General features: G+C 47.7%; 1 protein-coding gene across 1 annotated transcript in view; it reads left to right on the forward strand.

Annotated features, from left to right (window-relative positions):
- The window catches only part of LOC307237507 (protein sidekick-2-like), a gene marked incomplete at its 3' end in the record, with an annotated part of 107489 nt that overhangs the window by 69322 nt on the left and 14397 nt on the right, over positions 1–23770 (forward strand). Inside the window, exons 6-34 of the mRNA XM_080010229.1 lie at positions 4057–4168; positions 4596–4786; positions 5053–5136; positions 5760–5954; positions 6776–6892; positions 8108–8275; positions 9270–9372; positions 11579–11755; positions 12697–12833; positions 12963–13110; positions 14392–14532; positions 15455–15636; positions 17535–17650; positions 18377–18572; positions 18690–18788; positions 18908–19099; positions 19187–19308; positions 19419–19528; positions 19630–19780; positions 19867–20104; positions 20213–20328; positions 20547–20736; positions 20877–20975; positions 21164–21358; positions 21490–21691; positions 22340–22443; positions 22777–22847; positions 23026–23161; positions 23511–23567. Of these exons, the coding sequence (XP_079866355.1) occupies positions 4057–4168; positions 4596–4786; positions 5053–5136; positions 5760–5954; positions 6776–6892; positions 8108–8275; positions 9270–9372; positions 11579–11755; positions 12697–12833; positions 12963–13110; positions 14392–14532; positions 15455–15636; positions 17535–17650; positions 18377–18572; positions 18690–18788; positions 18908–19099; positions 19187–19308; positions 19419–19528; positions 19630–19780; positions 19867–20104; positions 20213–20328; positions 20547–20736; positions 20877–20975; positions 21164–21358; positions 21490–21691; positions 22340–22443; positions 22777–22847; positions 23026–23161; positions 23511–23567 (4149 nt within the window). The remainder of the gene's footprint in view (positions 1–4056; positions 4169–4595; positions 4787–5052; positions 5137–5759; positions 5955–6775; positions 6893–8107; positions 8276–9269; positions 9373–11578; positions 11756–12696; positions 12834–12962; positions 13111–14391; positions 14533–15454; positions 15637–17534; positions 17651–18376; positions 18573–18689; positions 18789–18907; positions 19100–19186; positions 19309–19418; positions 19529–19629; positions 19781–19866; positions 20105–20212; positions 20329–20546; positions 20737–20876; positions 20976–21163; positions 21359–21489; positions 21692–22339; positions 22444–22776; positions 22848–23025; positions 23162–23510; positions 23568–23770) is intronic.

A 23770-nucleotide genomic window follows, 5' to 3' on the forward strand; every position in this document is an offset into this window, starting at 1 on the left:
CTCTCCGACTCGCTGCTTAAATGGCCCCATAAACCGAACCTTCGGCTTAATCGCCCCTTCGCCACAGCAGATTTACGCAAATAGCACTGTTCAAGCAGTGTGTAATTAAACATATGGGCACAATGTCACAAGTGCATGTGTACACACATACACACACACACACACACACACACACACACTAACATCCACAGAAAGATACACACACACATTCCCACAGCGGGGGGGCCGCCTCAGCCATAATGGGTAAGAATCCTCGAGTAACTGGCCCCGGTCAAGTAGAAGATAAAGATCTTGGCTCTGTGTGTCTAGATTTTAAGTCAAGAGTTTAATCGAACCAAATTTCCAGCGCGGGTGTTATATTTAAGGCTCTGTTAAAGCGAGCGTGGCAAATATTGAATTAGCCGGACTAAACGAGGCCAGAAATCTGACTTTTCCCTTATGATTACACTCAACCTCAGTCAAAGTGGAAAAACAAAAAACTCAACAGCGTTTTCCATAAAATTGGTCTATTTCTGGGCAAGGGCTGTATTATATTATGTTATTATATTATATTAAAGGGAATGTTTTTCTTCACCTCAACCTCATCTTTTTCATTTGGTAGCGGGAGATCAACCCGTGTGATAGTCACCAAAGTGTTTAAAATGGGAGGAACGCCACCGCGTCGCTCGGGGACCGCGGTCGCCCCGTTGTGCGGGGATCGGCTAAAGCTGCTCTTTCGATGGATCAATTCAAGTGATTCTGACGCCGTCGAGCCAATCGCTCGGGTTTGACTCCCAACGATCTAAAAATAAATCCGTTTTCGCTCACTTGTCAAAAGAAAATGTCGTTGTTGTTTTTTTTTTGTTTGTTTTTCCTGGCTCGCCCTCTTTTTCTGGGCGCTTTGACATCGGCTTCTGTTGAACCTGTCGAAGCTCGTCAAAGTCGTTGGTTTCCCTGCGGTTATTATCCCCCGTGAAAGAACGTGCGTTATTAAGCAAATGATGAGAGATGAGGCAACTGTGTGAAGCCATCATCAGGAAAAAATTAAATTAAATTTAAACACTGGCTTTCAAGCGCTACACGTTGGCCGTCCACCACAGTCCGATGAACACCGAAAAATACTGTAAGTCCAGACAGGGTTCAACGTCCCTGCCGCCGCTCCCTGGAAGGATTTATTATGACGCGTTGCATTTCATGGACAAAATGCTGAGGCAACGGATTCCATTGCAGAGCAGCCGCCAGGTCTCATCGCCCTATTACTTGGTGATGATGTGATGATATATCGGTTTGGACGATATATCGGTCATTATTTGCTTCTTTTGACCACATCGGGATCGGCGGTCATGCAGCCGATGTGTCCCGATTTTCAAATATGTATTATAAGCAAAAAAAAAAAAGGAAAAAAAAGTACATTATTTATCCTGTACTTGTCTGTTTTACACTACTTTTAAGTTACTCACCAAAATAAGCGCGGAAATCCGAATACGCATTATGAATCCGTCCATGTTTGTTTACACTCACGGACACGGACACGGCTCTCGAAGCAGTGAGCAATGCTGCGTTACTCTGCGAAACTCTTAAAAACGAATATGTCTCGGAAGTGTTGATGTGTGTGTGAAAATGTTTTTTAAATTTTGATTCAATCATTGTTAACATTTTTTTTACCTATCAATGTGTCCCTACAGTTTATGTGTATTTATTTGTTTGCTTATAAGTTAAATGTTCTCAAATATCGAAACTTATATAAAACAAAAGTTTTTCAAATACTTTGTTTGCACTTTTTGACCAATATCTGTCAAAACACCGGTACTCGGTGGGTTAGGACTCGCCGAAAATCGGGATCGGCATCGGACCCAAGAATCCGGGTGCTCTAGTTTCAACGGATGGGGATCGATATCAGTAAAACAGCAAATACTACGAGACCCTGTCGAGTGTCGACGTGGAATGTCGCTTTTTCCCCATGTCAACTTGGGTGACTTGTGCAAGTCCTCCAAACCGATCCGAAAAGACGTCAGCCTGTGTCAAACTCATGGGAACGCTTTGTCCGAATAAGGCTCAAAGATACAAGGGGAATGAAATTGTGCATTTTCTATCAGGGTAGCGAAGGGAAGACCTGTTTATTAAACGTTGCTTTGCTGGGAAAACCTCATAAAAACATAGGTATACAACAGAGGGCATGTTTTTAACAGTTTCAAAATATGGGCGGAGAGGGTCTTTAATGAGCCTTTTTTGGATTATCATTCCCTTTCCTTGTCAAGCCTCTTCTCGGGCGAACGTCAGATCAGCAGATTGCCAGTGGTTGGAAGCTTCTTTTCTGTTTGTCAGGATCCTGAAGAACGCGCGTCGCTCGTACACTGTTGGTAATACCGGCGTGTGATCGCTCCCGTGTGGAGGTGTGAGGGTGATTTTTCCATGCAATATTCATCGGGCGTGACGCATCAATCCACAACAAACAGAAAAGAGAAAAACAAAAGCGAACATCCTGTTAAGATGTTTTGATTGCAGTCTTTTCATTCCAAATGAGAAACAACACCTTATTACATCCGTATTTGTTCAGTGACGTGCTTTGAAGTATCGCCTGTTGTTTTTGTCTGACAAAATAGGCACAACCTGCCGAAATCTTTTTTTTTTTTTTTTTTTTTTTTTCTCTCGCTTCGCCGTTCCTTTCTCCAACGTGGACGTCTCAAGATCGCGGGGCTGGCAGGGGGTAGATTGGTTTTACCGGTTAAAAAACGGTTCTAATTTGATACGTTGAGAAATGAGACAAAATCCTGCAGCCACCGGAAAAAATCCGCAGCCTGGAACAAACAAGGTAAAATAATAATAATTTAAAAAAAACGCCGACACAAAACCCTCGTACAGCGCTCGGCGTAAGCTCCCGTCGCGTCCCCGAAACAATACTGTTATGCTCCCGCAAAAATGGTCCTCCAACAGATCCGAAGCCAAATAGAGGGGTCACTGCTAGGGGCTGTGTAAGTGTTACAAACAAACAAAAAAAAGGCGCGCGCGCACACACACACACACACACACACGCACGCACGCACGCACGCACGCACGCACGCACGCACGCGCGCGCACACACATACATATACACTCTGGGTAGGTGGAGGAAAATGAAATCAGATTCGGAGAGAGATCACTGATTGAGGGCAGCGAATCGATAGCTGGCTGCGGCTCCGTGGAGCCACTGAGCGATGGTGCTGCATTTAATCGCCTTCTCTGTTTGTCTCAATTATGCGACATAATTGTTCCTAACACCTGGGCCAACATGGCGGTCAGGGAGCGCCGTGTGCAGTGGAGGAGTCGCTCCCAAAGTAAAGACGGGGGTATTGGGGGGAGCAGCGGCCGGAGAGCCTGCAGATGGTCGTTCCCTCTTGCGGGTCGCCGTCGCGCCGTGGCATCCAGTGCGTGATGGCTGGGGCGTGGCACGGAAATGGTTTGATACTAAAATGTTAAAATATTCGGAGATAGTCGATTACAAATTTCTATACACACTGTATGTAGTTAATGTTGTATTAATATATGTAAATATATTTATAGTAGATGAATATAATATATATTTAAATATAAACATTTACATTAATATGAATGTGTGTGTGTGTGTATATATATATATACAGTGTATATATATACACTGTATATATATATATACACACACACATTGAAATATCGCCTGTTGAAGTATCGGTCTTATTCCTTTATTTAGATCAGCTGGTGAGAGAGTTTTATTTTAAACCAGTCTCTAACCTTTAAACTCCGTACCTCCAGTATGTACAAAAAAAAAAAAGATTGAATTTCTATTGAAACCGAAAAAGCGCGGCTATCCGTATGGAATCTGCACTCAAAGTCGAGGCACCGGAACCTTTTTTTTTTTTCCCCAAACAATTCCGCTGCCATACATGTGTGCGTTTGCCAGAGAGCTTCCCCAAAATCTCTGTTGATGCTTCATTCACTTCTCGCTTCAAGCAGCTCAGAGGAGCCGCTGGGTTTGTACAGCATACATCAGATGAACATATTTAATGTTGTTATGTGTGTGTGTGTGCGTGTGTGCGTGTGTGCGTGTGTGCGTGTGCGTAGATGTCGGGGGACCCGCCGACCCCATCGGCCCTTCCGTCATCGTGCCGCCCAAGAACACCAGCGTAACTGTCGGAAGAAATGAAGCGATCATGGAGTGTGTGGCCAACGCTAGGTATCAGCTCCTGCAGACACTCCCACACACATGTATGGACATTGAAATGCATGTATAAACTTATCAAACGTCCCTGTGAGAAGTTTTGGTTATTTACCCATTTTGTACCTCACCCTCATTCATGTCCTGGATTCAAGGCTTTGCTTCTCTTCCCTTTATTCCTAAGAAAGCCCGGTTCTGAATTATATCAGCCATCTCACATTATAAATGGGAAAAAAAAAATAAAGGAGAAGAAAAAGCTGAATACAAAAACATCAGTAACAGACATTTCCGACGGCTTTGTGAATATTCCGTAGCCTTGTAAAAAGAATCTGTTAAAAAAAAAAAAAAAAAAAAAAAAAACTCTTTTTTCTCCTTCTTTCTTTTCTGTGTAACAAAACCATGGATTCCTCACTCCGACGCCTCCCCTCCCTCAACCTTCGCTCAGGCCGCTTGTCAAAATGAGCATCACGTGGAGGAAAAACGGCGCCGTGGTCAACGCGGGTATCCGAGATTTTGGCCGCAGATTGGTTATCAGTCTTCCGGCTGTCACCGACAGCGGCTACTACGAGTGCGAGGCGTCGCTCCGCAGCAGCAGCGTCCCCTCGGTGTCGGCCGGAGCCTTCCTGCACGTTTTGGGTGAGTGGCGCCCCCCCCGGCCCCCGCGGGTCACCACCTCGAGCTCGGACCGCTGTAACCCGGCAACATCAAATTAACACGCCAATGGAGTCGAAGTCTTTCTCATTTTTCCTTCCTGTTAATTTTGGTATTTTGCTGACTGTGTGTGTGTGTGTGTGTGTGTGTGTGTGTGTGTGTGTGTGTGTGTGTGTGTGTGTGTGTGTGTGTGTGTGTGTGTGTGTGTCTGTGTGTGTGTGTGTGTGTGTGTGTGTGTTATTCTTCTGCAGAGCATCCTATTTTTGTTAAAGAGCCACCGACTCATATCAGCGCGGAGATGGAGAAGGTGGTGGATATTCCCTGTCAAGCAAGAGGTCAGTGTGTACGTATAGTTGTGTGGATGGATGGATGGATAAGGTGATGGCATTACATCAATAATGGCATCAATGATCAATACTAATAATAACAATAACAAAAGTAGAATAGTGATAATAACACTTATAGTATTAATAATAAATATAGCTTCAGGCAGCAATACACAGGGTCCAGGTTAGTGGGTGTGACCTCTGTGACGTAATGATGTTCAAGGCCTGCTTGTTCCTGGAGCCTCCAAACTGTGCTTCACCCTGCTTAAATGAGGCTCTTAACACCGATGTGTGTGGCGAAACAACATGTATATTTAAAGGCACCTCACCTGCGTTAACTTTTGTTTAAACAACTTGTTTTTTTAAGGTGTTTTTTTTTTTTTTCAGGGATTTTTTTGGCCCAAGTTTATTTTAGGCTTTTTTCTTTTAAGAGTAGAGTGGCCGACCTCGAAGGCAGCACGTTCTGCCCGTCGCTTCTTTACTGTCTTGGAACTTTGGAATTTCTGTGGAATCGGGAGCATGAAAAACACACAGAAAGGATGCAATTATTTGACGACCATTTTGTTCTGAAGAAAAACAATAGGGCTAATAATATAATAATAATTATAATAATAAGAATGCTCTCTCTCCAGGAACGCCGCAGCCGGACATTGTGTGGTACAAGGACGGGGTGCCCATCAGTCCGGTGAAGATCCCCAGGTACCGGGTGCTGGTGGGAGGCAGCCTGCAGATCAACGGCCTCCTGCCCGATGACACAGGGATGTTTCAGTGCTTTGCCCGCAACCGAGCCGGAGAAATCCAGACCAACACCTACTTGGCTGTTACTAGTACGTCAACACGCCACGTGCGCCTTGTTCGGGCCTTTTTTTATGACTCGGTCCTTGACGAGTCACTCGGTACATTTTTCCCAAATAATCTTAATTTGTTTGATTCGGTTGGTATAAAAAGTGTGGTAAAATAAGTGTGAACCACAAAAATAATTTACCTCTGTCAAAATGATTTATATTGGCGGAATATGGTAGTGTAAATCAGTCACATTCAATATGATTGATACCAAAGTTGTTATTTTTCCGATTTTTTCCGTTTTGCCGGAGTGACCCCATAATGCTGACTCATTTAAGGTTTGGTTCACGGCGAACAAATCGTCCGCCCGTCGTCATTTCACCCCTTAATTCCACCGCTCTCCCCCCGGCGGCACCGGCCTCTCTCTTCTCCCTTTGTAGCGGCAGTGTTTGTCACCTTTTAGATGCTCGGGCAATTATTGGCTATTTTGAGCGCGGAGTATGAGCGGGGTGTGACAGAGCGCTGGAGTTGCATCGTCAATTTCGCGGCGCCGTCTCTCTTCCTCCCGGAATGAGACCTGGCAGTTCCCCTCTTTTATCAAGTCTATTAGCACTCCAGGTGCCATCTGCTTTGGGGAAGACAAACCTTTTCTCTCAGTCTCTCTCATTATCACCGCTGATTGTGTGTCGTGTGTGTGTGTGTGTGTGTGTGTGTGTCTGTGTGTGTGTGTGTGTGTGCGTGGGCGCGGGCGCGTTTGTGTGTGTGTGCGCGCGCATGCATGTGTCTGTTTGTGTGCGTGTGTGTGTGTGTTGGTGTTGGGCCCGGTTAAAATGACCCTTTATCTCACCCCCGTCCCCCTCCCCAGGTATCGCCCCCAACATCACCGCCGGCCCCTCAGACAGCGCCGTGATTGATGGCATGTCAGTCATCCTCCACTGCGAGACGTCGGGAGCCCCGCGGCCAGCCATCACCTGGCAGAAAGGTGTGTGTGCTCGCATGGCGGGGCGGCGGCGCCGGCACAATGTGCAGTAAATTAGGATTCGTCAAAGAGAAAGAAAGAGAGGGTGGGGGGAACAAAAAAAAAAACAAAGGTTTTTGTGAGGAGAGGAAATGGAAAACTAAGCAAGTCAAAAGGTTTGTGACTTTTGTGGTTTTCATTCCGACCGGTTCACTTGCTCTTTCTCATTCCCTGAGCCATATGTGTTTCCAGAGCATAAAATATAATAGATACATTACATATGTATTACATATAGGTGATTACTGATCTCCGTCATCGCTCTCCGAATGGGTTCGACAGAGAGATACAAAAATGTCGTCATATTCCCATGTTCCAGGGCAGAAACGTTACTTTGAAATCTCTATTCCCGGTTAATAAGGTTATTTTTTTCCTTCCGCATAGTAGTCCATTAAAATGAATTGTCTTCAAGTATCTATCTAACTATGTCAGTTGCACCTCTCAGGGGGCGAATCCACAAAGAATGGATTGCGGCCGCTAACAGCATCGTGAATTGCCCATCAATTGCGCCCGCTATCTGCCTCGTCTAAACGTCCAATTCACAAAAGATATTACGCGTGACCGGGTCTCCCTGTGTGCGTGTGTGTGATTTCGCTCTAACTGCGTGTGGCTATTAGCGCCGGTGTTTGTGAATTGGGCTTTTTTTGCAACGAGGCTCATTTGCATAGAAAGGGGCCAATTTTGCGCCAAATGTACGAATAATACCTCATTTAAATACGTGCAAATAGCACCGCAGCGCCGAGACGCTATTGGTGTGGCAGCGCAGTTATGGGGGCATTTCACCCTTTGCGGGTGCTTAGAGAATGTCACGGTTTCTGTCGGTCGTATTACCGCAGGCTTAGCGGCCGCAGAAGCCGCACGATTCTTTTGTGAATTCGCCGCCCAGTGTCATCCTGAAACAAGCACACGTACATCCCAGCAGTCAGAGCCAAAAAAAGAAGGGATGTCAAAATCATGCAAAAAAAATATAAATTGAGACTGTTGAACATAGTCGTCCCCCAAATCGGAAAAAAATCAAAATCCCGATTTGGATCGTCGTCAAATCATCCACATCGAGTTCTTCGCCCCCACCCCCCAAAAAATTCTCCATATTTGATTTTGTCTGAATCGACCCCGCGCTTTGCCTGTCTCTCCGCCCTTCATCCGTCCGTCCGTGGTCCCCGCGGCTCCGCTCCTCCGCAGGGGAGCGCGTGTTGGCCAGCGGCTCGGTCCAGCTGCCCCGGTTCACCCTGCTGGAGTCGGGCAGCCTCCTGATCAGCCCCTCCCACCTGTCGGATGCCGGCACCTACACCTGCATGGCCAGCAACTCCAGGGGCATCGACGAGGCCGCCGCCGACCTGCTGGTCTGGGGTAAGGCTAAGAGGATTACAGGACACGTACCGCGGGGAAACGGGGAATATTATGGGCTGCGGGTACTCTCAATGGCAAACTGTTAAAGGAAAAAGAAAAACTTTCTCAAATAAATTCCGGACCAATGATTCAAGAGAAATGATGTCCATTCGCTGAGGAATGATCGTGATACTTCGATGTCTAACATGATGGCAGAAAACTGAAATTCAGTATGGTTTTTACTGATTTTTGTTGAATTTATTTTGCTTGTTTGCTTATTATTATTACTTTTTGATTTCCTTTTATTAATGTAGAGCACCTTTAGCTGCATATTGTGTAAGAAAGGTGCTATAGAAATAAAGGTGTTTTTTTTTTTAAATGCCTTTAAAGAAACCGTTTCCTTTTTGAAAAGCAGACAAACACCGTTTATAGAACACCCAAGTACAGTTGATTAATGTCGACTGGGTCGAAGCATTTATGAATTATGTGGTTTCTCAACTTTTTCCATGTCCTTGTCTCAAATTGATACGCATCAGGCCAGGAACGCCATTTGATGAAGATTTTGTCTCAGGGACCCAAATCTGAGAAGATTTTTTTTATTACATTAAACCCACAGTTTCTCATAGCTGCCGATTCTATAGTTACAGAGGTGAAACTAGGATCAAAACAGTCATTATTTTACATTTTCTAACAGTACTAATGCCTTGTACACCAAATAATGGTGAAGTTTAAATATGAATCATTTTGCTGAGAATCCCCTGGAACCTCTTGAAGGACCCCTCGGGGCTCCCCAGACGTCGTGTTGAGAACCGCTGCACTCATGTAAGATTACCCTGAAGTCTCACAGCCAGCGCCGTGTTCCAAAGTCTTGTGGGTCGCTGTGCTCAGCGGAGGCAGGATTTAGCCCTGAATTGAAAACAAGCCGGGGCTGAGCCCAGTGTAAACCTGACGCGCTCAGTTCAATCAGCCATGCAAACAGGCGTTCGGAGAGGTCACATCGGTGTTGTGCCCGCAGCGAGGACCCGCATCACCAAGCCCCCGCAGGACCAGAGCGTCATCAAGGGGACCAAGGCGGTGATGAGCTGCGGCGTGACCCACGACCCCAGCGTCACCATCAGGTACATCACGTTACCGCACGGCTCCGTGGAGGCCTCGCTTCCGACTGGTCGATGTGCACCGCTCGGTCATTTCTGCATAGCGTTAGTCTGTTACTAACGGCCCTTGCCGTGGGCAACCTCTTCTTCCTTCTTCCTTCCTTCCTTCTTCCTATTCACCTCCTCCGCCGACATGAAGAACATCTTGTGACGCGACGGAGAAACTATTCACATTTATAATAGTAAATAGGTCAGGTTTTTGGGTTTTTTTTTGGGGGGGGTAGTTGTGTTGTGCTATGTGGTTGCAGTGTTAGATACGCTGTTGTGGGCTGTTTTTCCGCCTTAGTGTATTCTTTAATTTAGTAAGTAGCCTATCAGGAATTAGTTCATTTGGGATAATGACCAGATGGCAGCCCCCCTATTTACGTCTGGACGTTTTTGTCCAAAGTGACTTACAATAAGTATAAGTGTATTTTGTCAGTTGTAGTCAAACCAACTCTATATCACAGTCACAGCTAAACCTTTAATAGGAATAAGCAACATTAGAGTTTGGGAGATTCATTCTGTCTTATTTTTAAGTAATGGGGTATAGCGATCCCAGTGATGTTCACATGTCAATGCAACCAATGCAACAATAGATTTCGACTTACGTTTTTTACCGATAAAAACACGACTATCTTAAAGCAGCACTATGTAACTTTTAGTACTTGGGATTTGGCGCCCCCTACAGTTTTTGCAATTGCACTTTTACACCGCCGTCGTGGAGCTCGGTCCGGTGTCCGGAAATAATTTATTTTACCGGACAAATTTGAACCTTATCGCTCACGTTTTAATAACAGTCTGTGTTTCAAACGCAGCTGCGATGTACACCTCGGTTACAGCGCCCCTCGCACGGACCTCACCCCTTCCCGGAGCCGCGGGCTGAGTGCGCAGTCCACGGCGCGGGGACTCGGGGAGGGCCCGGGCCCCCCTGCTACCCGGTGTAGGTACCAGATGTGCTCGGCCTGGCAGATCGGCTCGCGCACGCGGAGGGTGAAACAAACAGTCACTATTGATCGGCTACATTTTGTACGAACGACATTAGCCGAAATTTTGACCAGCACGTTTAGAATTATTCTTTTTTTGTTGTTATTTTAGGAATTTCAGAAATTACATAGTCAAGTCAGTGCATCCATCAAAATGATTCCGAAGCTGTTATTTTAAGGTTAAGAAAAAAAAGTATTGTAAAAGTAGTTTTTATTGTATTTTTATTTAAGTTCACCGCCAAGTCGCTGTAACAATCCACTCCCGACAAAGTTGAATCCCGTAATTACGGGCGGCACTTCTTTTTTTTCTTCTTCTTCTTCTCCCCCCCCCCCACCCTCGCTTCACGCATTCCAATTTCGGAAGCAAGCCGGGATGTCGCCGCTGTATTTAATTAGTTTGTGAAATCTTCAAGGGATCTGCTGGTGTTTATCCACCCTTAGTTGACCTCCTATGGGAAGGTATTGAAAGTCTAATTGTCAATTTGAGGAATTAGTCTGCGCCTCGTCCTCCCGCTCCCTCCGCCGCCGCCGCCACCGCCACCTCTCCCTCCGCCCCCTCTTTCTCTCTCGCTCCCTTGCTCCGCAGCCAGACCGTCCTGATGGTGACGGAGCGTGCGTACAGTAGATGTGTCTCCCGTGGTGGGGCGGGACGGGGGGGGGTGGGGGTCCGTGGGGCCCAGTGATTAGAGCGGCCGTCACCTGTGGGCCCGTGGCATTGATCCGATCCGGGCGTAAACAAATGAATATGTAAACAGAGTAATAACTTCAGACGGTGCCTTTAATTAAACACAACACAGAGGAGATTAACTGGAGAGCCCAAACAGTCTCAATTAATCACAGGAGCGTCTGGCGCGCGTGCTCGCGTGTGTGGAGTGTGCGTGCGCGTGCGCGTGCGCGTGCGCGTCTGTGTGTGTGTGTGTGTGTGTGTGTGTGTGTGTGTGCGTGTGCGTGTGCGTGTGCGTGTGTGTGTGTGCATGTGTATAGAAGTGGAAGGCTTATAGAGAGGATGAGATTGTGATCGCTTTTTGCTTTGGATAACTTTTCATGTCGGCAGTGCCGTCTGCGTTTCGCCGTTCGAACCGACGTCTCACAGACTTACTGTCAAAGCCCTATCGCAGGCTCACCGCTCTACTGCCAATGCCTGTGTGTGTGTGTGTGTGTGTGTGTTTATCTTGACGGCCCCCCGTGCACCCTCTGCTCTCCAGGTACGTGTGGGAGAAGAGCGGCTCGGTGATTGACGTGAACGCGTCGCCGCGCCTGCGGCAGGACCCCGACGGCACGCTGCACATCTCCCAGACGTGGTCGGGCGACATCGGAACATACGCCTGCCGGGTGACCTCGGTGGGGGGCAACGACTCACGCAACGCCCACCTCCGAGTCAGGTGGGAACCCCCCCCCGCGCGCCGCCGCTCCCCCAACCCCCGCTTATCTCTGCCGTCGGGTTCCAGCTTCATTTGGATGCTGCTCGCGGATGCCACGTGTCTGCCTAATCCATCACATTTGCCGATTCTTCACCACCTAAGACTCTAGACTGGTCCCCAGTTGCCCCAGGCAACCAGATATAGGACATTGTCAACCATCTTGTGTGGCCTGGTTGCCCTGGAGTAAAAAAGATTTAAAAAAAAGAAAAGTAAACATTTTTTACTATTTTACTAATGTCATTGGTATACAGTACATCAGGGCCTGACAATGAATGTTGCCCAGTTGCCATGGGAAACCAGATTTGAGCTATTGTTGTCCTGGTGCCACCACAAAAACAAGTGCGGTAAACCTCTACCAAGGAAAATAAGAATAAGTGAGAACATTGAAATATGGGTGATATAATATTTTAGTTAGTATAGTATAATATCAAGTATAGCATAATCATATGTCATAATCAAATCATAATCATAATCATAATCAAATGCACATATCTGTATATACATAGGCATATTCCTTCTATCGATTCCATTTTATTTCAATTTATTTTTATTGTATTTTATTCTATATATTTTTATCTTATTCTATAAGTATTCAACTTACTGTATTACATTTTAGGAGTCAGTTAGTCGGTCTACTAGAAAGGAATTTTCTACTTTTATTTTTTTCCTAGGACATATTGTGTGCTATCACCGGGTGCGTTGCATTACATTTCACTGCATATATGTATGAAAGTATGTATATGTATGTGACAAATAAAAATCTTGAATCTTGAATATAGGATCATTATCCCTCAATCCTATATTAAATATATAATTATAAAATTTATAAAAATATAAATGCGTTGTCTGTTCTGACCTTTATTTTCTTTCAACACTCCCATCGCACACACTCACACATGCAGGCAGCTGCCCCACGCTCCGGAGAACCCCATCGCGACTCTGAGCGCCAGCGCGAAGAGGACCGTCAACCTGACGTGGGCCCAGGCCTTCGACGGCAACAGCCCTTTAATCCGCTACATCCTGGAAGTGTCCGAGAACAGTGAGTGGAGGGGTTCTTGCGTTTTTCCGGCTCAAACGTCGTATTTCCTTCGGGAATAGTGGGGGAAATGGGGAGGTTTTAAAGTGGGAGCGCGGGGTTCTCATCCCCCTGTGTGTCCGTCCGTCGCAGACGCGCCGTGGACGGTGCTGCTGGCCAACATCGAGCCGGAGTCCACGGGAGTGACCGTCAGCGGCCTCATCCCGGCCAGATCGTACCAGTTCCGCCTGTGTGCCGTCAACGACGTGGGCCGAGGACAGTTCAGCAAGGAGACCGACCGGTGGGTTCATTCAGGTGGCGGCTACCAAACAGAGTGCGAAGTATAACGAAGCATACTTTGTACGGATGTCACGTAAGCGTTCTCCTTTTAAACTTGGGATCTCGTGTCTTCTCCTTCTTTAGGAATGAGTTAGAGATGAGGTTTTTGGGGGTTTTTTTTTTCAGATAAATGAATGGAACCAATTTGGGCTTCATGAAGAGTTGAAGGATGCGCTGACCAAGCATCATCATCTCCCTTCCTCTCTCTCGCTCTCTCTCTCTCCCTCTCTCTCTCTCTCTCTCTTTCTCTCTCTCTCATTCTCTCTTTCTGTCTCGTTATCGCCGGCTAACGGTCTTTGCCGTATTTCAAGAGTGGAACAGAGGAGCTTGTGCGTCTGAGCTTCACATGGACCGAAATCTCGACTGAAGGCTCTTGCCGGGCGTGATGAAACACACGCACGCACGCATGCACGCACGCACGCACGCACACACACACACACCACATAAATACAACACATCTAGAAAAAAACACATAAAAGAAAATCATTCATATTTAAACGATATTCATACGTTCGTCTTACACCCACTAGGGATGGGAAGTAGAGTATCTTAACTCTGATGCCGTACTTAAATACGATTTTTTTTGAGGTATTAGTCCTTGAGTCATTCCCTTTTGGGGGACATTAAACCAAATACTGTGTTGTGATTGTTGAGTAGAGGAGACAGGGCACTCCGTCTTTTCTAATGAGAGCATTTGATTATATTTTTGGATGGCTTTTGATGCATTTCATAAGATATTTACACACAAGAGATACGTGAGAATCAATCATCGTATTTCATGAGGGTGGTGGGTGGGGGTCAGGGTTTTCTTTAGGGAGGGGCCTCCCTGGCACACACGCGTTCAGGCGCAAACGACGGAGGAGAAATCAAGACGTCATGTTAAATTGACTGGGTCTCTTTCTTTCGCGCTCGCTCTCTGTCTCTCTCTCGCTCTCCCTCTCGCTCTCCATCGCGCTCTGGCCCCATTCTCCCTCCTCCACTTCCTCTTTGATCCCCGTCGGCGCCGGGGCGAGATGTTCCTCCGAGAACGACAACAAAAAGGAACGTCTGGTCGGACGCAAAACGGCGGCTGGATCGGCGCCTCGTCCTCGCCGCTCTCGGGTTTAAACAAAAGCGCCGCCGCGATTCCAATGATGAAATGACTCCGAAATATGGAGAAACGGCCGCCTGCCAATGTGCTCCCCGTCTCCCCGCGATCTCCCTTCATCTCCCCCTCCTTCTCTCTCCCTCTTCTCTTCTCCAGGCTGTCGCTTCCCGAGGAGCCCCCCAGTGCCCCTCCTCAGACCGTCATCGCCAGCGGCCGCACCAACCAGTCCATCATGATCCAGTGGCAGCCGCCCCCCGAGAGCCACCAGAACGGCCCACTCCAGGGCTACTTAATCCGGTGAGAGAGAGAGAGAGAGAGAGAGAGAGAGAGAGAGAGAGAGAGAGAGAGAGAGAGAGAGAGAGAGAGAGAGAGAGAGAGAGAGAGAGAGAGAGAGAGAGAGAGAGAGAGAGAGAGAGAGAGAGAGAGAGAGAGAGAGAGAGAGAGAGAGAGAGAGAGAGAGAGAGAGAACCATAGAGCTTAATTCCTCCTTCTCCGTGAAGGATTGAGCGTCAGCGTGGCCCTGCGACGCCGTTCAAACACCATAATACATCCCATATCGTTCGCCTCTTTGCTCTGCCAGTTTTTCTTCCTCTATTCCGGCTTACCCACTGCTGGGGGAAAAAAAATAATTGGGCCCAATTAAATATCTCCCAACCTGGTTTTAGTACACTTTTTTATGTGGCCACAGTTTTATCACTTTTTCTCCTCCTCCTCCCCCTGGTCTTGTTTTATTGAGTCTATCTTTCAATTGTGGTGCACGTGGCCTCCCCGACCTATAAACTATGCACTTATTGGGTGCGGTTTTGCAGACGGGGTTTAATCTAAATCAGGACTAAGATAATCCCGCTTACCGTGAATTGGTCCAGAATTTTTTAAAATACCTTTCCAAGACGTCGCTTAATTTAAGATGAGGCCGGTCTCGGTCTGGTCTCCGTGCCGGTCGACTTGGAAGCTCACATCCATTCATCCAAAAGATAAAACCTGGCTCTGGCCGGGTTTATTTAAGACTTCACTTAGACCTATGTTAGCTCTATTCTTCCTGCTGGAAATCCGATTTTTTATTTTCATTTTATTTTTTTAAACCAAGACTAGGGCCAGTGTGAGACTACGTCAAGCCATGACTGTTCAGTTAGTCCAGGTTACAAGTGTGATTCACGGTGTGAGATGTGTTTGTGTTGTGTTTTAATATCATGTCCGGCTCCTCGGACCCGTCCCCCAGGTACTGTCTGTCGGGTCTTCCGGTCGACTGCCAGATGAAGAACATCACCAACCCGGACCAGACCAACCTGCTGCTGGAGGACCTCATCATCTGGACCAACTATGAGATCGAGGTGGCGGCGTACAACGGGGCGGGGCGCGGAATCTACAGCCACAAGGTCACGGAGTGGACCCTGCAAGGAGGTGGGGGGGCGAGGAGCCGTTAAGACGCCGAGATGATTTCAAAAAGTGTTTAAGTTAACACTTTAAGTTAAGTGGACCGAGATGCTGAGAAGCCTCTCTGCTCCTTTCTTTGTTTCCGACACCGGGGCTTGTCAGGCATGCTTTTTATTTTTTGAAGTGTTGCATCAATACATGTTGCCTTGGCATTTCAGAGGACTTATTATGACTATTATGATACACTTGTCTTTACAGTCAGGATATAAAGCAAAGTGTTGTGTAGGCACATCTGTTCCGGTATATACACCGATCAGCCACGACATTGCATTGCTCATCTCATTCCAATGGCACCTGTCAACTGGTGGGATATATTAGGCAGAAAGTGAACAGTCAGTTCTTGAAGTTGATGTGTTGGAAGCAGGAAAAATAGGCAAGCGTAAGGATCTGAGCCACTTTGACAAGGGCCAAATTATGATGGCTCGACGACTGGGTCAGAGCATCTCCAAAACGACAGGTCTTGTGGGGTGTTCCCTGTATGCAGTGGTTAGTACCTACCAAAAGTGGTCCAAGGAAGGACAACCGGTAAACCGGCAACAGGGTCATGGGCGCCCAAGGCTCATTGATGCACGTGGGGAGTGAAGTCCAGCCCGTCTGGTCTGATCCCACAGAAGAGCTACTGTAGCACTAATTACTGAAATAGTTAATGCTGCTACGATAGAAAGGTGTCAGAACACACAGTGCATCACAGCTGTGTATGAGGCTGTGTAGCCACAGAGTGTCCATGTTGACCCCTGTCCACCACTGAAAGCACCTACAATGGACACGTGTGCGTCAGAACTGGACCATGGAGCAATAGAAGAAGGTGCCTGGTCTGATGAATCACGTTGTCTTCTACATCATGTGGGTGGTCGGGGTTAGGGTCTGACCCGATGGAGCATCTGTGGGATGTGCTAGAACAACAAGCCTGATACATGGAGGCCCCACCTCACAACTTCCAGGACTTAAAGGATCCGTCTTGGTGCCAGATACCACAGGACACCTTCAGAGGTCTTGTGGAGTCCATGCCTCCACGGGTCAGGGCTGTTTTGGCGGCACGAGGGGGAGCTACACAATATTAATGGTTGTTAGTGGTGGTTTTAATTTTGTGGCTGATCGGTGTTTATATATATTTTGAGTTTATTCAGTCATTATGTGTTGGATAGCAACCTGAATTTCCCATTTTGATTATTATTGATCTGGTCCAAAGCTTGAGAGCTCTTCAATTTTCCAAGGCTTTCAAAGAAGTGATTGAAGATTTGGTTGAAAAGGATTAACAAAATGTGTGTGGTTTTGCAGGTTGCAGAATTTGCACAAAGGTTTTTACCCGATGTGCTCAACCACATTTTAGGTGAAAATCAGGAGAGCATGAGGTTTGACCTTTTTTTTTTTTTCCAATTCCAAATTTCCGATTTTCCAATTTTCTCGTGTAAAATTTTTTATTCTTTTCGTTATTCTCAGTGAATAATCAACGAGGTGTTTCATCCATTAGCACTGTTTTATGAATTGTACTCGCCCATTACGTTCCCCTTTCAAACAGCAATACATTTGAAAAGAACAGGAACCACCATATAATTAAACTGACTAAAAACGATTGCCGGCCGGCCTCATTACGCCCGCGGTGGGCTTCACCTGGATGGAGCCCCGGGCACCCTCCCGCACCGCGGTTGGACTTGTCGCGCTCAGCCCGAGTGTAAGTGTTTAAGTGTGATTCGCGCTTTCGACAGGCCTGGTGTGAAAACGCCACGACTCCAACTCTGAAGTATCAGTCCTCGGAGAAGATCTCTCTGTCGCTTTCATCTGTCCCACTCACTCAGTCTCTCTCTCTCTCTGTCTGTCTGTGTCTGTTACCTTTCCACTTTTATTTTTGCCTTCTGCTGGATCAGTGCCCACTGTGCCACCTGGAAATGTTCAGGCTGAAGCTGTCAACTCCACCACGGTGCGTCTCTCGTGGAGCGCCCCCAGCCCTCAGTTCATCAACGGGATCAACCAGGGATACAAGGTGGGCGGCGCCGCTTCTGTGTAATAGCGCCCTCTGGTGGTCAGAGGCTGCATCGAGTCCCACTGCAAGCGTCAGGCGATGTGATGGTCATGCGTCACGACTCGTGACGTTTCTTCCTTTCTTCTTGTGTCGCGCTCTTATAAGCAGGAGCCGTGAGGTTATGCTTTCTATTTTCATATTATCACAGTTACAATCGCAGTTTTTATTGTTCTCTCTATCTATCTATCTATCTATCTATCTATCTATCTATCTATCTGTCTGTCTGTCTGTCTGTCTGTCTGTCTGTCTATCTATCTGTTTATCTATCCATCTATCTATCTATCTATCTATCTATCTATCTATCTATCTATCTATCTATCTATCTATCTATCTATCGGTCTATCGGTCTATCTGTCTAGCTATCTATCTACCTATCCGTCCATCCGTCTATCTATCTACCATACCATTTCTACAGTATAAATCTATCTATCTGTCTATCTATCTGTCTATCTGTCTGTCTGTCTGTCTGTCTGTCTGTCTGTCTGTCTGTCTAGTTTAAGAAGGGAACTTTCACTTCAAATCTTTTCAATGCAGTGTGTCAGGTATAACAAGGTTTTGCTGAATAAGAAGAAGAAATGCTGATTGCCGACCCATTAGCATTATTGAAAATCATCATGTCGCAGGAATTCTTCCCGTCCTCCTATCTATGTCTTGTTACGACCCCATTAACATTAACGTTATTTCCAGCTGTTGGCATGGGAACTTGCCCGGGAGGCCCAAGTCACCGTGGTAACGGTGCGTCCGAACTTCCAGGACAGCGTGCACATGGGCTACATCTCGGGGCTGAAGAAGTTCACCGAGTACTACACCTCCGTGCTGTGCTTCACCACGCCGGGAGACGGGCCCCGCAGCCCGTCTCAGCGCCTACGGACCCACGAGGACAGTCAGTGTCGCCGTCGACGATGATATTATGAGGATTATTAGAGAACTGACAGCTCATATGTCTTATCAGGCTGTAATTTATTGATTGGCTTTCTTTATCTTTCTTTTTGTCTTCCAGCCCCTGGAGCCGTGGGACACCTGAGCTTCACAGACATCTTGGACACCTCGTTGAAAGTCAGCTGGAAAGAGCCGCATGAGAAAAACGGCATACTCACGGGTAAAGCCTTCTAAAAATAATTACCTTTCCCTTTACCGGAATCAGCCTCTCAAAGTCATACGCTCTCAATGGTGCTACGGTGTATGAGATTGTGGTGACTTGAATTTTGCCCCCGCCAGGTTACCGTATCTCCTGGGAGGAGTTCAACAGGACCAATACGCGGGTGACCCACTACCTGCCCAACCTCACCCAGGAGTACCGGGTGACGGGGCTCACCGCTCTCACCACCTACACCATCCAGGTGGCGGGCATGACGTCCAAGGGCCAGGGCCAGCTCTCCTCCTCCACCATATCCTCTGGAGTGCCTCCGGGTCGGTGCTTTCGATCTATCCGTCTTATCTGTCCGACGGCCTTGTGACCCTTTCTATGAAGACTCTCACACCTCCTCCCTCCCACAGAGATGCCGGGTCCTCCCAGCAACATCGCCATCTCCAACATCGGCTCTCGCTCCGTCAATCTGCAGTTCAAACCCGGCTACGACGGCAAGACTTCCATCTCCCGTTGGCAGGTGGAAGCCCAGGTAATAAATCTCAACATATGAAGATCGGTGCCTTTTTTTCTTTTTTCCGGTGCTGCCATTCAAGACTGGCTGCGCTGATCTTTTGCATTCGCCACTTCTTTGTTTTCCAGATTGGGATAATAGGAGAGAACGAGGAGTGGCTCACGGTCCATCAGCTGATTAATGAACCCGATGCCAGATCGATGGAGGTTGTGGACCTGAACCCCTACACGTTCTACAGGTAGCAGACAATTCTCCCACATCATCCATGCTCATCTTGACTAGTCATCCATGTCTTAGACGGTTTTTCCAATCGCTGTTTGACCCCGCCGCTTTTCGAAGGTTCCGTATGCGTCAGGTGAACATAGTGGGTTCTAGTCCTCCCAGTCAGCCCTCCAGGAAGATCCAGACCCTGCAGGCTCCTCCGGACATCTGCCCCGCCAACATCACCCTGCGCACCGCCAGCGAGACCAGCCTCTGGCTCCGATGGGTGGTACGTTATCCCCGGCGAGGACATTCCCTTCCCTGTGAACTTCAATATCGCGTTCATGACCTCCCAATTGTACCAATCCTCCGTAGCCCCTTCCGGAGTGGGAATACAACGGGAACCCAGAGCTGTTGGGCTACCGAGTCCAGTACTCCCGAGCCGACTCGAAGGGAAGCGTGCTCTCTCACGTCATCATGGACCGGCTGGAGAGGGAGTTCACCATCGAAGACCTGGAGGAGTGGACTGAGTACGAGGTCAGGGTTCAGGCCCTCAACGGCATCGGCTCCGGGCCCTGGAGCCAGCCGGTCCACGGCAGGACCCGGGAGTCTGGTGAGACGTGAAAAGATGGATATAAGAACTGTGGCTCTGAGAAGTTCACATCATATCGCAGTGTATTTTTTTTTTTTCTAACACCCGACCTCCGCCCCCGTGGTTCAGTGCCCTCCTGTGGTCCAACCAATGTGTCGGCTTTTGCCACGACCTCCAGCAGCATCCTGGTCCGCTGGGGGGAGGTCCTGGGCCATGACCGCAACGGGCTCATTCTGGGGTACAAGGTGAGCTGAAAAATAACTCTGATTCGATTGTCTTTGCGGACATCTTGGAACACATGTTGTCGAAAGCCGTTACACAACCGACTCTGCACAATCCTTTTAGGAAGACATCATCGGCTTTACTAAACCTAGATGCAAATCAGATGTTATTAAAATGTTATATTAAAACTGCCCTCTTAAGACGGCAGAGATTAGAAATATCTTTCTCATAACTCTGCCAGGTGGTTTACAAAGAGAAGGACTCGGATCTAACTCCCAAGTTCTGGACGGTGGAGGGCAACACCAGCCACAGCGTCCAGCTGAGCGGCCTCGGAAAGTACGTCCTCTACGAGATCCAGGTCCTCGCCTTCACTCGCATCGGCGACGGCCGGGGAAGCTCCCCGTCCATCCTGGAGAGGACCCTGGACGACGGTAAAAAAAAAAAACAGCAAGCAGATACGCGCCGCAAAACACATTCTCCTTCAGCTCAGCTGTTTTTTTTCTTAATAGGTTTATCCTGAGCGTCGCATTCCACCTCAACCCTTTTTTTGTGCTATTTTTTTGCCTGACAGTGCCGGGCCCCCCAGTGGGCATCCTGTTTCCAGAAGTCAGGACCACATCTGTCAGGCTTATTTGGCAGCCTCCTGCCCAGCCCAATGGCATCATACTAGGTGAGACTCGTATTACCTCACGCTGTCTCAGTCAGAAGTCACATCTTTGCTCCCAATTACTGGTTTTCCAAGCTCACGGTCCAGCTGGCTAGAACATGTCCTCGTGGCCCCCCGAGGGTAGTTATAAAACACCGTCTTTTCCTCTCTCTCTTTTTCACCCAATTGAAATTGCCTCGTCCCCCCCCCAGCCTATCAGATCACCTACAGACGGAACTCGTCGAACAGCAACGCCGCCACCGTGGACGTGCTGAGCCCCAGCGCGCGGCAATACACGGCGACGGGGCTCAAACCCGAGATGGTCTATATTTTCCGCCTCACGGCGCAAACGCGCAAGGGCTGGGGGGAAGCGGCGGAGGCGCTGGTGGTCACCACGGAAAAAAGAGGTGAGCAGTAATGTTTGCAAAATGAACTTTCTGAATTATTAACATGTCATTATTTTTGAAGGTGACTGCGTGTTATGTGTGTGTGTGTGTGTGTGTGTGTGTGTGTGTGTGTGTTTGTGTCCATCCGCCAGCGCGACCCCAGCCCACCAGCCGCCCCACCGTGCCACAAGACGATGTCCAGGCTCGCCGAGTGCTGTTGTCATGGGAACCGGGCAGCGACGGCCTTTCCCCTGTCCGTTACTACACGGTGCAGTACAGGGAGCTGCCCGACAGCAACTGGACCGTGCACTCTGCATCAGTAAACCACGAGGCCAGCTCCTACATCGTGGACAGGTAGTCCACAAGACATCCGTCCACTTTAAATGGTCTCGGGCGACAGGACACACACACACAAAAAAAAATATATATAAATAATGGAAATTAGCTCTTGTGTTGCAAGATCAAAATTGCAAGGCTGTACTAAGTCATCTTATTCACCAACGGGTTTCACATTGAAAGTGAGGACTATAAGTCGTGATGAGTGGTTTCTCTCTTTTTGAGGTTTGTTTCTCTATGAGTCACTCAGTGAGAAGATTTGTTTGATTTTCCGACTCGTCGTTCATCGATTGGGTTTGGTAGGGGAGGACATTCTGAACGATGGATGGGAGTCAGAAGAGCCGTGAATGGAATTCTCCCAGGAATCCATTAATTCTGACGAAATTATTGTTTTCGGCGGACTGTGAAAATGTAAACCAGTAGAATGGCGCCAAATGCTTGACATTTTTTCTTTTTTGCATTGGTCTTTTCAGTTTTGACGTTTTGGAATATTTTCAGTGGTTAAGAGGATGCGCCGTGGGAGGCGCCGCGGGATTTACGTCATTGTAAAGAAGAGTGTGTCATTGCAGACAAAATGTGGAAATGGGAAACACTGTTCCAGCAGGTAAAGGAAAAAAAGTATGACCCCCTTTTCCTGATTTCTTTTTTTTTATTTTATTTTTTAAGGCTAAAGCCCTTCACTTCCTATCAGTTTCGTGTGAAAGCCACCAACGACATCGGGGACAGTGAGTACAGTGAGGAGAGCGAGGCGATCACCACGCTGCAGGACGGTGAGGACGGAGGGGTTTTTTATTTGCTTCATATTGCATAATTCAGTTGGGGTTTTTTTTTGTTTGTTTTTTTTTCTCTCGTCTATACCAGAATTTTAGTAATCTATGTCGTTAACCTACCCGAGACAGACTGAACAGAATCAACATCAAAACAATTGTTAAAAAAAACATGACCTCAGCTGGACGCACGCTTTTCCGCCACGCGTGCTCCGCACCGCTGGCCTGCGATAACTATCTAGCTGCAAACTTTTGAAGGCTTTTTGAATTATGCATCACTATTCTTTGCTTTGTGGGTTTATCGAGATTGCAATCATTGTTTGTTTTTCTTCCTAGCCCCAGACAAAGCCCCCATAATCCTCTCTGTCACACCGCACACCACTACATCTGTGCTGGTTCGCTGGCAGGTAAGTAGCCACGATGGGGTTCGGCTGCGAGCGCAATCTGCGGTTTGCTCATTAAATGCTTTGTAAAACAGGCCTTCGCAAGGTAGTAAGTGCTTAGGAGGAAGTAGCGGGATTAAATATGCGGTGCGGTGAGGATTCTGCCGCATATTTATTTCCCCGGCCCCTCTCCCGCTCGCAGCCCCCTTCGGAGGATCAGATCAACGGCGTCCTCCTCGGCTTCAGGGTCAGATACCGCGAGCTGCACTACGACCAACTGCGGAGTTTCACCGTCCGCACCGTCAACAGCCCCGCGGTGCACTGGGCGGAACTCACCGGTGAGCCGACCTTTTTTCCGCCCGGCTCACACCCCGGCTCACCCACCTCCCCGCTCAGATCTCGCGAATGGGATACAGAAATACAGAAAACCCGAAAAACCTATTGTATTTCCAATCCCGCACATTTCCTTTCCCTCCCATTCCTTTAGCTCCTGCTTTGATGCTATCTGTAACATGCCTGAGGCCCACCGTGCATTTTATGTAAATTACGCACACGAGAATGCTAATCCTCCTGTTATCTTCTCTTTTCTGTGCTCGGTGCCTTCCTTTTCCCGCCCTGCGAAACCTCTCTCTCTCTCTCTCTCTCTCTCCCATCCCGGCCCTGTCCTGCACCGTACGCAAACCACAGCTCCCTACAGTGTCAGGAACTTGAGCGAATCCTCACTCACACAATACGAACTGGATAGTAAGTTCTCTGTCGGAGCGTGCACGTTATCCCTTTTCATCCCCTGCCATATGCCTCTCCTATGCTATTCCTTCTCCGATAAAAACGCCATGTGAGAGAGAGAAAAAAAAAAAGATATTTACGGCCTGTAAGCGAGTGCGCCGCCAACCATTGTCTCGGCTGCATCCCTCGCTCGGCATCTGCTGATGCCTGTGATTTTGTAT

The sequence above is a fragment of the Zeus faber genome (genome assembly GCF_960531495.2).
Source record: "Zeus faber genome assembly, chromosome: 11".
Taxonomy (NCBI): Eukaryota; Metazoa; Chordata; class Actinopteri; order Zeiformes; family Zeidae; genus Zeus; species Zeus faber.